This window comes from Vanellus vanellus (assembly GCF_965231255.1).
Source record: "Vanellus vanellus genome assembly, chromosome: 3".
NCBI lineage: Eukaryota > Metazoa > Chordata > Aves > Charadriiformes > Charadriidae > Vanellus > Vanellus vanellus.
Genome location: NC_138907.1, coordinates 83189450 through 83204873, shown reverse-complemented (window position 1 = coordinate 83204873; position 15424 = coordinate 83189450). Strand labels below are relative to the sequence as shown.

General features: G+C 39.2%; 1 protein-coding gene across 1 annotated transcript in view; it reads right to left on the bottom strand.

The window, feature by feature from the left end:
- PNISR (PNN interacting serine and arginine rich protein) overlaps window positions 1-15424 on the bottom strand; it is a 32641-nt gene that overhangs the window by 6066 nt on the left and 11151 nt on the right. Inside the window, exons 2-8 of the mRNA XM_082480589.1 lie at window positions 12557-12675; window positions 11103-11288; window positions 4624-4847; window positions 2782-2968; window positions 2337-2527; window positions 1595-1732; window positions 480-579 (exon numbers count right to left, since the gene is read on the bottom strand). Coding sequence (XP_082336715.1) covers window positions 480-579; window positions 1595-1732; window positions 2337-2527; window positions 2782-2968; window positions 4624-4847; window positions 11103-11288; window positions 12557-12644 — 1114 coding nt within the window. The 5' untranslated portion in view covers window positions 12645-12675. The remainder of the gene's footprint in view (window positions 1-479; window positions 580-1594; window positions 1733-2336; window positions 2528-2781; window positions 2969-4623; window positions 4848-11102; window positions 11289-12556; window positions 12676-15424) is intronic.

Sequence of the window (15424 nt, the reverse complement as noted above, 5' to 3'; positions counted from 1 at the left end):
TTTGCAAGTTACAGCATCTGCACCATAATTTTCAAGTTTCAGTAGTTACATACTTAGAATAACTCAGTTATGTTTAAAAAAATCTGTTATGTAAGTACAATACATGTTAATAGTGAAAGCAAATGAATTACTAATTGAGGACTCAAAGTTCGTCTCTTTTCACTTCTGAACAGCTAAGAACTTGAGATAAAGATGATAGCATTAAGAAACAGCTACAACTCAAGAGCCACTGACACAGATACCGTTTTAACTAAATAAATGAATTGTATGAAAGAAATGGAATAACTGAAGTAACTCACAATACACTGCACAGGACAACAGTACATGATTACTGGATTTGAACTCTACCAAGTTGAATGCAGTATACTGAAATTGTTCTTGGGGAATAACTATGGAGGTTAAATGCTCTAGAGACATGCAAATATAGAATATTCAAAGAAGAAACTAAGAAAAAAAAAGAAAAAGAAGAACTGGCATACCTTTAGTTGCTTTACGGTGAACGTCTTTGGCCACATAATAAATTTCTTCATTTGTGACATCTAAGAGAATCTCTGTTAGCAGCATTTTTGTCAGCATCATCTGAAGAAAATTGCATATACAATTAAAGGCTAAAACCTCTTGTACAAATGCTGCATTCAAGTTATATCTATATATCTTCAAGTTATATCTATAGAGCTTCACTTCTTTTGATAGCTATGAAAGTACTCTCCTGCACATTTTATTTAATGATTTCTTTCAACAGACATGACTTAAAAAACAAGTCTGAAATTGTTTAAATTTGACCTGATTTCAAAACTTCCAGAACAGTTTGTACTTTGACTGTGAAGTTTATCCAGATGTACTACACACAACTACCCAGGGCACTGATTCCTTATGTCGTAGATGATACAACAAATGCATATGTAAATCAGAAATGTACTTAGACTGATCCCATTTATTCTTTTAAAAAATAAAGAGCACCTTTCTGTCTGGTATGCTGCCTCACTGAACCCAATCCTGCAAAAATCAGAGGTTACTTATACAGGATTTTATTATTACATATTTACTACAAAAATTTACTACAGGCTAGTTCTCACATTCAAATTTTTTAGAATTCAGGGCCTTCATTAACCAGGTTTCAATTTGTACAATTAGCATACAACTGATTTCAAAGTATGAAGTTTCTGCAGACACAGCAAAACTGTTGCTGGTCTAGGACTTAGGTTTCTAGCACCTTCTTGCAAGGATACATTTCTTAAATTCCCTTTCACACGAGCTGAGGTTGAACCATAGATTTTAGATGGGTGCATTTAATCATTAAAAGTTTTCAGGAATTTGACAAGTTAAGCCAAACCACAGAATTAATAATGATCAATGTAAAGATTACAGTCATCACATTCTTCCACTATTGTGCTAAATATGAGTTACATAACCTATATCCTTCTCTACATGAGAAAGACAGCAATACAAAGAGACATGTATATATAACCCCGGTTTACTGTATGATATGTACTATACCTCTATTGACAGTATCAGGCAGAGAAGTGTTTTACTTTGCCATGCCCCAAAACCATACACAAATAGAAATACTTAGTGAGAACTACATTATTAATACCATTTGATATTCTTTTTCTTCTTCTGTCATTTCTGGTTCACTTTGCTCCTCTTGAGGAGCTGGGGATGGACTTCTGCTGATTTTCCCAACGCTTACAGCTTCTGTGTTTTCAGCATCGTCATCTTCCTCATCACTGTCCTACAAGAACAGCATCTTGCATTTCAGGAAAAACTTAGATGTCAAGCTCATTATTTTCCATTTATGATAGTCAACATTATTTACTTTGTACTGAAATCTGTATTACAGTTATCATGAAACTATTTCTTTTCTCCCCTCCTAATAAACATGCAGGTACCTCTCTACCCACACAAGATAAGTAAATACATAGTCGTCAGTTCACTACCAGACGGGTACTCAGAACCTCAAACAAATGAGATAACTGCTAAAGTGAAGGCAACACAAGGCTTCCTAAACGGGCTCAGTTTAGCGAATACAGGTATCTGAATTTGTCCACCTACTGATTTAGAATTCAAACCTTCAAAGACTATGCGTGTTCCCAAAATACTGAGAAGAAAAAAGCCTAATTTCATCGTTGTTTCTTTGCTACTACAGATCAAATAATATACTTTTACCTCTCAGACATTAACAACTTCAAAACACCAAGTAAATATCAACAAAGCAGGACCTTAACTTTAAGCAGCAGAAAAAGAGATAACCAGGAATACACAGTCTCTGTTTGAGACTGAAAAAGATACCTTTCAGGATATACAAACCTGAGCAAAAAGCAAACCTTTCTACTTACAAATTTACTTTTCTGAGGTAACCGTGGGCCATCCCCTTCTTCAGCCTCCTCACTTTCCTTTTTTTCTTTTTTAGACATCTGTGAACGTTGCTGCTCCATCCTCTCTTTTTCCAATTTTTTCTGTTTTTCTCGTTCCATCTTTTCCAGGCCCTCACGAATCCAAGCAGGCAGAGTTCTACGCTTCACAGCATCTACATAAGCAAGGTTTACAGTTTTGTAAGGTCAAAACAGCCTCCCCCCCCGAAAAGAAAAAGAATAACAAGAACAAAGAAGCAAACCCTCCACCCCAATCCAATCTAAACAAGCCACACATTTGATTGTGGGGAAAACCCCATCTACAATAGCTTTTTCTTTCCCTCCTTTTTTACTTTATTAAAAAAAAAAGTCTTCAAATTTTCAAGACACAGCTTTTTTATTTTTTCATTAAGGAGTGGTTAACATGTACCAATCTGTGGAGGCTCCTGCTTCACAGGCATCGCAATAGGTGAACGCTGTCGGTCTCTGAATGAGGGTCGTTCCCTTCGATTTTGAGGAGGTGCAGGAGGTGCTGGTGGACCTGGCGGCCCTGGTGGTCCTGGCTGCCAATAAGGTGGATGAAATCCACCTTGAGGTGGACCAAAAGCAGCCCCATGCTGAAAGAGTAATGCAGTTTATTTTTCTTTACATGTAACACTAAATACAGCATGTGCGCAAGTCGGTCTACAGAAATCCATGCAAGTAGGAATCCATGATTTCTAGGCTACTGAGATCTCTCAATATCTTTTTCTGTGGTCCCCAAGAAACAAGTTTTCCTTAAATACTTAATGAGTAAACTTAGATTTAAGCAGGGATACTAACGAAGCTGAAAGGGCTTCAACCGATCTCCTTTCGTATTGTGCTAAACATTAAGCCCTATAACCACCATCTATCTCCAGCAGTTCCTCATCAGCTTATCAACAGAGCATGCAGTCAAATGAACAGTATACAAAATTAAGGTTTAAAAGTCTAGCTATGCTAGAAGCCTTTCCTTGTAACTACAACATGAGGACAAAAATGAAAAGTTCAAGCTTTTATTCCAACAGAATTTTGCACTGTGCACTTTCCAGTAATCATTGACAGATCTTATTAGTATGGCTGATTAAAATATTAAATGCATAAATATGCAAGTTTAGTGCAGACCCTGGGTTCTGAGCAAGCTGTATACAATCCAAAAGTCACAAGTCTTGAGGCATACATGAGGGAGTTTTAGTTTTAATATTTGCTGCCCAGAAATGCCTAATGAAACTATTTAAGAGGAGAGTGTTTAGGAGATTTTTTTTATTATGTTTTTATTATGTTCTATTGACTATTTATTTAAGTCACTAGTGAGAGAAGCACTCTTCCACTACAATTTCAGGCCAAGCATCCCTGTCATTCACTGCAAAACAATTTTTCTGTAGTACTTAGAGAAATTAATTTTGAGAATTGGTCCCACAATAGTAAACAAAGGAAATTATAACAAACTAGTGTGTTTGAAAATATTGGTCCACTTCTGAACAATGTTGCTGAACAAGAGCATTTAATAATAGAGAAAAGTAGGCCAGAATACAGAAACACATTTCTGCCTGTCTTCCCTTGGGTTGGTTTATGAACAGGAGGTAGGTGTTTTAACAGGTACAGCTTGTCATTTATATCAAAAGTTTTGAAAGAAAAATACTGAAAATAGGGGAAACATCCAAAACTTCTTTGTGTTTAAATATTTGGGCAATGCCCCCTGCGATTATTAGTGCTAAAGCCACCTACAGATTTATTATGCTATGCAACTTATATACAGGAATGAAGAAAAAATTGGATGTGGATTTTTTAGAAATACCATTGTTTATTCAAAGAATCACAGTAGATAGATATGGAAAAGATCAATGGATCATCCAGTCTATCTCCCTGCAAATGCAGGACTGTTCCCTGTGGTACATTATCTAGTGTATTTAAGTATATATTTCTGAACTTTTTTTCCCCCTTTTCTTTTTTAATACAAAACTACATAATGTTAGTTTATATACTGGAACACGGTTATTCATTTTAATACCGCAGACAACAGCCATTTCTCATTACTAGTAGAGAAAAAAAACCCTTTGGCCTCAGAACAGAACTGAAAACTCTAAAGTCTCTTCTGTAAAGTATTTGGTAAAAATGTATCTTAGCAGATAACAGATTCTGTAGATGTTTGTAGAACTGAAGAATGAAAGTCGCCGCTAGATGATATTAGAGGAACACATCCATGGAAGGGACTCTGCGCGTCTACAATATTAAAGCAACAAATATGTTTCACCTGATAGTCAAACTGGTTCACTGGCCCCATTGCAAAGTTATCGGGAGGTCCCCCAAAGTTGTGATTGTTCTGGTTAAATATATGCCTGTTGTCAGAAGCAAATTCCCCACTGTCCTGACTGTTGCTGTCTTCAGACGGAGGAACAATTTCCATTTGACCTGGGGTTGGAGCCATCCACTGCTGATCTGGAGGTGGGTGAGGGGGTTGGTGAGGCATTCCCCATTCTGTTTAGGATTTAGAATACAATTCAGTACCAAGTTAGTACAATTTATACGAGTCACCAATCACTAAATGTTCTTGCATTTATCACAAGGTTCCTGAAAGCAACACAGATGATAAAGTTATGAAGAATCACCAATCTACAGACTGTATTATACTGCCTCAATAATTTCTTCAACTAAATGAAGAAAGTACAAATAGCTGTAGCTGAACTAAAACGGAGAGGAGGGGCAGAACTAGACTGACACAGGGATGTGGTAAAATTGTTTTTATAAATTTCCAGTCATATTGAGTCCGCCATAGCACCTACAAATTGTGTGGACTGTTAAATAAATGCTCCTACTTCTCTACTTCTATGTTGTTTCAACTTTCAAAGTAACAAGCTATTTTATTCCTTTGCATAGTAGACTTAAAAGATGTATTATGGAACGCAAATGTTTTTGTGAGCAGCAGAACTGCTTTGCTTTACAAAGTCTCGTGTCTTGATAGTGGATGATTCCCTGGATTCTCCAATATCTAGCAGAGGTTCCAGCATAAGCAACCGTTATAAAGCCTCAAACATAAGTTACAATTGGCTAACAGAGTGAAAAGGGTTTAAGGTATGAGTTAATAGCTTGTGCAGCCATACACTTTGTCTTCTTAAGAAGACAAAGCTCATGCGGCCACAAGCTTAAGAAAACAGTTTAAAAATTATGTCCACTATACAGATATTCATAGACTGTGACAGAACTACCTTGTAACTTTCACCAGTAACAGAATTAATAGCTAGCCTCTCAGGTTAACTCCTACCTTCCATCCAGTCCTGGAATAATTCTTTCCATTTTTCTAATTTTTGCTGTCCTTCCCATCTGCATCATAACTAGATCCATTACTGTAGCAACTAAAAAGGGTTAACGTAGTTTTTCTACTTTTTTTTTTTTCTTGTATGTTCAAAGATTGTATCACTCCTTTCTCTCTGTCATCCTGGGAAGTCATATTTAGCTGATTAATCAAATCTTTTTCCTGTGTCAATACTTCTAAAGTATTCTAAGGGACAGAATTCTTTATCCTTTAAGTACAGCATACAGGAGCTATTGTTTATAAATGTATGTGTTAACATTTGATACTACTTTAACGCCCAGTTTAGTTCAAGTCAACTGACTTGAAAACTTGCAAGCCGCATACAACAGATGCTGTTTTCACTTGTAGAACATGAATCCCTTCAAAATGAATTGGCTGCTCGTTATGCAGTTGGTTTTCAGATTGCCATTTTGCTTTTTTATTAGTAGCACATAAAGGACTTTTAGATCCAAAAATAAATTTGGAAGGATACAGGGAAAGATGAAGCTTTATAGAAACAGAGTAAATACATGAGAACTTTGGCTAGCTATGCGTGCTATGATTTAGTTTGTCTGCTGTGACTACTTTTACAAATTAAGAATGATATTGCCTAAATTAAGGGAACCTGCGTCCTATCTGCATCAGCACAGTCTTTATCAGTGTCCCAAAAAACTGTGAAAACAACAAATTCTTTGAATGATATACCCAATGATCACAGAACACATTGTCATGCTGTTTCCTGTTAACAACAGGAAGAGCCAAGAGATCAATAACTGGCTCCGAACCTGGTGCTACCCGGCAGGGTTTCGGGTTCTTCAACCATGGCCTGATTTACAGAACATGAGGCCTGCTGGCAGCAGATGGGAAAAGCCTGTCTTGCAGGGGGAAAAGGGTTCTTGGAGTAGAGTTAGCAGGGCTCATTGAGAGAGCTTTAAACTACATTGGAAGGGGGGTGGGCACATAACTGGGCTCGAGAGGCGCCTGGGGGTAGTAGCTCAGCACTTGTGGGTCAGAGTGCTAGTATTTTTGAGAATCGGAAGGCCCACCACGCATCTAGGGCAAAAACTACACACTCATTGGCCTCTCTGAAATGCCTATACACTAATACGCACATCATGGGGAACAAACAAGAACAAGAGGAGTTAGAGATCTACATGCTGTCACAAGACCATGATCTCATTGCAATTACTGAGATGTGGTGGGATAGCTCACATGACTGGAACGCTGTCATGGAGGACTATGTTCTCTTTAGGATAGATAGGCCAGTGAGATGAGGTAGTGGAGTCGACCTTCATGTGAGAGCAACTGGAATGTATCAAGCTCTCCCTCAGGGAGGGAAGGGGTGAAGAGTGAGTTAAGACCTTGTGGGTAAGGATTAGGGGCAGGGTAACAGGAGAGACACTGTTGTGGGTGGGGTTTTTTTGTTTGTTTGTTTGGGTTTTTTTGTTTTGTTTTGGTTTTTTTTTTTTTTTTTTTTTTTTTTTTTTACAGGCCATCTGATCAGGATGGGGAAGTTGATGAGGCCTTCTACAGACAGGTGAGAATCGCCTCACAATCGCAGGCCCTGGTTCTCAAGGGGGACTTCAACTACGCTGATATCTGCTGGGAAGGCCACACAGCTAGGCATGTACAGTCCAGGAGGTTCCTCCAGTGCACTGATGATAACTTTTTGACTCAGGTGGTGGAGGAGCCCACAAGGAGAGGTGTGCTACTGGACCTAGTACTGACTAACAAAGAGGGACTGGTGGAGGATGTTAAGGTTGGGGGCAGACTGGGCTGCAATGATCATGAGAAGATAGAGGTCAGGATTAAGTGCAGTATGCACAAAATGACAAGTGGGGTTGAAACCTTAGACTTCAGGAGGGCTAACTTTGATCTTTTCAAGGAATTGCTTGGACAAATCCCATGTGAGAGGGCTCTAGAGGGTAAGGGGGCTCAAGAGAGCTGGCTGATATTTAAGCATCACTTCCTCCGAGCTCAGGATCAGTGCATCCCAAAGAGAAAGAAATCAGGCAAGAAAAGCAGGAGGCCTGCGTGGCTGAGCAGGGACCTTCTAAAAAAGCTCAGGTGGAAGAAGGGAGTTTACAGTAGGTGGAAGAAGGGGCTGACTGCTTGGGAAGAGCATAAGAATGCTGTGAGGGTATGCAGGGATGAAACAAGGAAAGCCAAGGCAGCCTTGGAATTGAACCTGGCGAGGGATGTCAAAGCCAATAGGAAGGGTTTCTTTAAGTATATAGGAGGCAAAATGAAAACTAGGGAAAATGTGGGCCCACTGTTGAACGAGACAGGTGCCGTGGTGACAGATGATGCAGAGAAGGGGGAGTTGCTGAATGCCTGCTTTGCTTCTGTCTTCACTTCTCGGGCCAGCCCTTGGTAGTCCCAGACTTTGCAGGTAACAGAGAAAGTCTCGAGGAAGGCAGACTTTCCCTTAGTTGAGGAGGAACAAGTTAGAGATCAATTAAGTAAACTGGATACCCACAAGTCCGTGGAGCCTGATGGGATGTACCCACAAGTGCTGAGAGAGCTGGCAAAAGTAATTGCTCGGCCGCTCTCCATCACCTTTGATAGGTCCTGGAGAAGAGGTGAGGTGCCTGAGGACTGGAGGAAAGCCAATGTCACTCCAGTCTTCAAAAAGGGCAAGAAGAATGACCTGGGAAACTACAGGCTGGTCAGCCTCACCTCCATCCCTGGAAATATGATGGAAAAGCTTGTTCTGGGCATCATCTCCGAGCATCTGGAGGAAAATAAGGTTATCAGAAGTAGTCAACATGGATTCACCAAGGGGAAGTCATGTTTGACTAATCTGATAGCCTTCTACGATGGCATGACTACATGGGTGGCTGAGGGGAGGGCAGTGGATGTTGTCTGCTTTGACTTCAGCAAGGCTTTTGCACTGTCTCCCACATCATCCTCACAGGCAAGCTTAGGAAGTGTGGGTTAGATGAATGGACAGTGGGGTGGATTGAACAGTGGTTGATACATAGAGCTCAGAGGGTTGTGGTTAGTGGTGCAGTGTCCAGTTGGTCAGTAACAAGTGGTGTTCTGCAGGGTCTGTACTGGGTCCAGTCCTGTTCAATATATTCATCAATGACCTGGATGAAGGGATAGAGCGTACCATCAGCAGGTTTGCTGATGATACAAAACTGGGAGGAGTGGCTCACACACCAGAAGGCTGTGCCGCCACACAGCATGACCTGGACAGGCTGGAGAGTTGGGCAGAGAGGAACCTAATGAAATTCAACAAGGGCAAGCGTAGGGTACTGCATCTGGGGAGGAATAACCCCATGCATCAGCACAGGTTGGGGGCTGACCTCCTGGAGAGCAGCTCTGTGGAAAGGGACCTGTGAGTCCTGGTGGACAACAGGATGACCATGAGCCAGCAATGTGCCCTGGTGGCCAAGAAGGCCAATGGCATCCTGGGGTGCATCAAGAAGAGTGTGGCCAGCAGGTTGAGGGACGTCATCCTTCCCCTCTACTCTGCACCGGTAAGGCTGCATCTGGAGTGTTGAGTCCAGTTCTGGGCTCCCCGGTTCAAGAAGGACAGGGAACTGCTGGAGAGGGTCCAGCAAAGGGCTACAAAGATGATTAGGAGGTTGGAGCATCTTTCTTATGAGGGAAGACTGAGGGACTTGGGTCTTTTTAGTCTAGAAAAAAGAAGACTGAGGGGGGATCTTATCAATACTTATAAATACTTAAAGGGAGGGTGCCAGGGGGATAGGAACAGTCCTTTTTCAGTGGTGCCCAGTGATAGGACAAGAGGCAATGGGCACAAACTTGAACATAGGAAGTTCCATCTTAACGTGAGGAGGAACTTCTTTACTTTGAGGGTGGCAGAGAGAGGCTGCCCAGAGAGGTTGTGGAGTCTCCCAGTCTGGAGACATTCAAAACCCACCTGGACGCCGTCCTGTGCAACCTGCTGTAGGTGACCCTGCTCTGGCAGGGGGGTTAGACTATATGTGATTCTGTGAACAAAAGGTGTTACATTATTCTCACTCCTAGATCCAAGATGTTTTCCTGTTCTGCATTTTCTGGCAAGCGTGAGCATCAAACATTTATAATTATCAGTGAAACTTCTTCCTCACTTTTACCATTCTGTGACTATTTGCAAAAAATACCACTTAAGATATTATTCTCTTTCACCTCACAGATGTAGCCGACGAAGTACTCACCACCACAGGATCATATGAAAAACAAAGTTGTCCAATAACGACACAGTATTTCTGTGAAAATGCCTACTTACTATACAGAAGTACAGCTAGAATACACTCTATGTGCTGCCACACAGTAAAGTTAAAATTTGTACGCATGACTATAAGCCCAGGGCAGGTAGGTGAAATTTAAGTGAAACCTGATGGCTACCTCCCTTTGTTATACACATGTAAGAACCACCAACAACATTTTAAGCCTACTTTTATCAAACATTGCACTTAAACAAATTTGAATAGTCACAGTGAAAATTGGAGGTGTTATTCTTTCAATCATTAAGAGAATCAAGCATGAAGTGCAGTTCTCACCAAGACAACAGAGGGCACGCACACAGGCTTACTAACTGCCTTGTTCACACATTTCAAATTGCATTGTAGAGTGGTGACATAACAAATCTTTCAGAAAACAACTCCAGAAAAATTCTTAGCAGAAAATACCCAATCTCTACCCCATGCTTATTGCCAGTGTTATATTATGAAGTTTTAAAAAGAAAATGATTTTTTTGGCCAAAACTGAAGTTTTGACAAAGTTATAAAGAACTGAAAATATTTGATACTAACAAAAGTGTTCAACCAACTTTAACTTACAGTAACTGAAAAATTACACAGATGACAATCAAATACGTGAGTCAAAAAGGGAAAATATTAAGTATATGAAGCATGTAATAAAAACTTATTTTACACAAAGAATTTTGCTCATCTCCTTTTTCAAGACTTTAAGACACCTAAAGCCAGTGTCTGCCCGTTATACTGTGAACTCATTCTACATGTCAAGATCATGCCAGAAGCAGGTATTACACTACAGGAGAGGGCAACAGATGCTCTTTAATTCTGAGACATCCTGTTGCCTTCAGTGCTGCTGTTCCTACTGCAGTGGGTTAAACAACAAAACACGTAAGAATAAGATCCAGGGAAATAAATATGTAACTTCCAATTCACATTTTATCTTTCTACAACATTCGGGACAGAACAAATATTTTGCATGTGTATATTATAAAACGTATTTTATATAGAGATTACTGATGTTCTCAGACCTTTGTATCTGTACTGTTACCTATTTTTTTTTGAGCACCTGACTGGAAAATAGAAGCTGTGATATTCAGTTAATTAGCTGATGCTACTGGTAGTTTTGCATCTTGAAACGTGAGGGACAGGGCATATTCACACCCAAAAACATCTGACAAAAATAAGATTTCACTACATGAAAAAAAAGAACGAATGGGAAGGAAAACAAACCTGACTGCCACATTCTGTTGAAGTTGGGATCCCCCTGAAAATTATTATGGTTGTTTGGACCAGACTCTATTCCTGAAATATCCTGTCCGTTTGGCATCATTCCTTGTTGTTCCACTACACTCTGTTGCCCTGAGGCTTCTCGCTGAGCAATCCATGCTTGAGCTAATGCAGCCCAGTCAATCTGGCCTAAAATAAACACAGGAAATTTAAAAGGTCAGTATTTCAGTATTCACGTATCTGAAGTTTAACAGTGTTTCTCAATTATATGTCTCATTGCTCCAGAGAAACGGGCAATGTTTACCTTCAGCAAGTACCATGAGCACCATTAAAACTTATTCACAGTGTACAGTAAAACAAACTGAAAGCAAATGTCAGTGTACATGCTTGCTGAAGTAGAGTTTCTCTGCATATGTTCAAAATGCCATAAGGCATATTTTAGGCTCACATTAACACTGAACGAGTGATAGTAATAGCGAACTCATTTTGGTATCAGAAATAAATATATATAGCCTTAAATTCTAAATTAATAAACATTCAAGGCTAAGAAAGATGCATAGTTAGAAAAGTACATTTTGCAATGTATACTCTTTGTATAACCCCTGATTTCTGGACTACTATTTTATGTTACAGTTCTCTCCCCCCTTTTATTCTTTGCTACTATTCCTATCAGGAAGTAAATAAATTGCACTCTCAGATGAGGACACTAGTATGTCCTCTGCTCATTATCAAGTCAGGAAATCTCCCTAGTGAAGTTACAGAAAGTGAAATGACGGAAAGCAATGTAAAACCAGCGTGCCTGATCATTCTGCCTGAGTATTAAATACACACCTCCACACTCTTTATCCATTTCTGTATTTCTCTTGATACTGTCAATTGTTGTCACCTCACTCTCAGTTTAAGATACACTCTGTTCTATTGTTTAAAATGTTTGTTTTTGTTTTTGTTTTTTTTTTGGTGGGGTAAAAAAATCCAAACAAGACATCGTGATCATCACTGCTGTAACCTAAAACAAGTATCATACTTATCCTCCAGTGAGTTTTTTTCTGTGTATACATCTGCATTAGTACTTCTGCCACGCAGGCACTGAATAAAAAAGCAGATTTTCTCAAATAAGTGATTCAGCTTGGCTAAAGAACTGACAGGAATACAGACTCTGTACAAGTACATGAGGTCTAAATGCTAATCTGTATGAGCGGTAAAATGTTGATAATTTGTCCACAATAACTCAGGTTGCTTGCCTGTGTTTTGCATATCAAATATTAACTATGTCAAAATATGCGGAATCGATGTATGTTTTCTATTTTTTCTAGTTGTGCAGAAAAGCATCATAAATGTATTATCTTGAGAACAGCTACAAAAAAGCAACTATCAGTCATGCTCTGTAACAAAGATTCAAAAATTCAAATGACAATAGATTAAAAAAAAATAATCCACAAAGCTTTCTATATACTTACTTGGATCTTGCTGGTGCTGAAATGACTGCATCCACTGCTGTTGGTTCAAAGGCCATTGCTGCCAAGGTTGTCCACCTTGATCCCACATCTTTTAAGTCTTTATATAGTCTATATTTCAACTAAAAATAATAGTTGTATGTTTAAATAGATGCCCATGAAATATCACATAACTGAAACTTACATAACTGCAGATATAGTTAAGCCCTGCAAAGCAAGCTGAAGCAATGCTGGCTTAATATTTTAAGCTGGAAGAAATGGTTCATCCTTTAGAGTAATATCTGAAAATATTACTGTAAGATTTCGGAAGCCTGGTATGCTTTCTCTGTATTTTCAAAAATAAATTAACTACAAAATGACGTTCAAGGAGAGATATGGCAAGTTTGTAAGACAAGAACTCATCTGGCAGTAAATGCAATTTAGAGTAAGTCAAAACATAAAAGACACTACATAAATGGTATCCTTGGCTGTTTCTTAGGTAAAAAGATGTGTATTTTTCTATACAAGTGTCATGCAAGGCTGTTAAGTGAGACAAAGGCAAGTCACTGAACGGTAAAACACATCGTTAACGATCGCACTGGAGAACTGCACAGGTACAAGATGGTGTCCACATGCATTTTATGCACTGTACAGGTTCATTGTAATTTCTAAATAACAGATGCCTTCAAATCTGAGAAAAAAGAAGAAATCACTGCATAGCTGTGCATTTACCACATTGTCCCTTAAAATCACAAGAAATGGTGCCGTATTGTATATCCTTACTGAGCAGGAAGCCGAAGCCCTAGCACCTGATGGCACAGGAGCTCCACCACCTACTCCAGGACCAGCTTTGCAAGAATTCAAAGAGGCACAGTGGTCTACCAGGTCGGTATGCCTATAATGGCATACCAGTTCCTTCCGGTCATTTGTCCCTCCTGCGAACATCAAACCTGCTACACATGAAGGACCAAAGAGTGGCCACCTACACTGCTACAAACAGCTTTTCTGAAGACAAAGCCTGGGCACAGTTTTGGGAACACTGCACTCCGGGGACTGTTCCCAGCGCCAGCACGGGTAAGACTGCACCAAGCGCAACTCCCTCTGCCCTTCCCAGCCTGTTAACAACTTCTCAACAGGCTTCCCATTCTCAATGAATATATCCTCACGCCATTCAACACACAATCCTTGATTTCATGCTTGATTTCATCACCCATGTAGGCCGTCTCAAACACTCCAAACTTAAAAGAAACAGAGAAAAATTAATTCCCTGAGGTCACAGGAGCAGCACACAAGACCTAGATGATGCTCACAGCCAAGTGCGATACAGAATAGATGAATACAGCCTGTCCACTTCAGAGAAAACCGGCTCAAAGCAGCCGGTGCCACCAGGGTGGCCAGCCAGGAACATAACCCCAACTGTGCTTACCGAGCAGGGCGCCTGCAGCCCCACAGACACAGCCAGTTTTCAGCTGACAGGAGAAGAGCAATTAGAGTGGACCCTGCTTCCAAAGGGATCTCGTGCTTAGTGCTTAAACACATTCATATAAATAATTGCATGATTGCAAGGAAGACAGCATCACACCACAAAAATGCAAAACAAAAAAAAAAGCTGTACATAATAACATCATGGGGTGTTGGGTCATGCAGATATTAATGTAAACTCATATTTTACATACTTCTGTCAAATTTTATTTTTAATCTGAAAAACTGTACATCACTTTTGTTTTGAGACTGCTTACATCAAGCCAGTACAAAAGGTACACATGTATTGCTCAGAAAAATTCAGTTACAAGTGCATTTTGGGGGGCTTTAAACTAGACCAGATCAACTTTGGGAACACGGGGAAGCGTTGGGCAAAACCTACCTTTCTGGTTTCACAATCTTTTCTTCCCAAATTAAGTGTTTGATTTTTTTCCTTTTCCACAATGTCTTTATGATATTCAAAATTTTAGTAGATGAAAACAATGTCCTTCTTTTGGATTTTTTGGGTTTTGTTTTTTAAGGTCTTTTTTAAACATTTTGATTTGTACCTAGAAAGTCAACCTTCTTACACCAGTTGAGAGTAAAAAAGTAACTAACATGCACTTAATCCGACATTTAAGCTGGCCCTGCCACTCCTAGCTCTCCCAGTACTCATATATACACTTTTCATACACCTGAGTACTTATACATACATATTTCATACACAAAGTATGAAAAAGTAATTTCTTGTACTATTTTCACCTTAAAGTAAAAAAAAATAACTGTTTCTTCCTCTCCTCAATTCATCTTTACATCCAGAATATAAATTCTTTCAATTGTCAAAATAAACTTGTTTACATCTTAAAACAAAGTTATAACAATTTTAGTTCAAGATAACCACTAGCCTTTATAGTACTGCACAGCCTCACCATGCTGTTCCTTTTGTTTCCAGCTGTTAAATCACACTAGTGATAATAATAATAATGTATTCCACTTTTATGTGTATGTACCACTTTTTTACCTAAATACTTAATGCCTTGGAAAAAGTTTGTGAAATTCCACTAAAATAAACTCAACAAAATATTTAGAAGATTAAATTGTTCCACCAACAATGTAAGAAGCAGGTTTGCATATAACTGAATGCCAAAAAAATCAATTTTTCAACCAGTTAAAGAAATTACTGTCAACTTTTCTTAGGGAATTGTAGCAATATTAAGTGCACCTCTACAAATTCAACTGAGCTGGCACCTCCTACACACAGTTTTTACTTGGTTGGATCAGATGAGATTTATTTTTATTGGACTGGCTATATGTCTGTCCTAAAATCCTGAACATTCAGGATTTTTTTTTTTATTTTTTTTTTTTTTACAAGCTCCAGCTAACACAATTAGCTTGTAATAAAGTTCTGTACCTGTTAAAACACTTACCAGT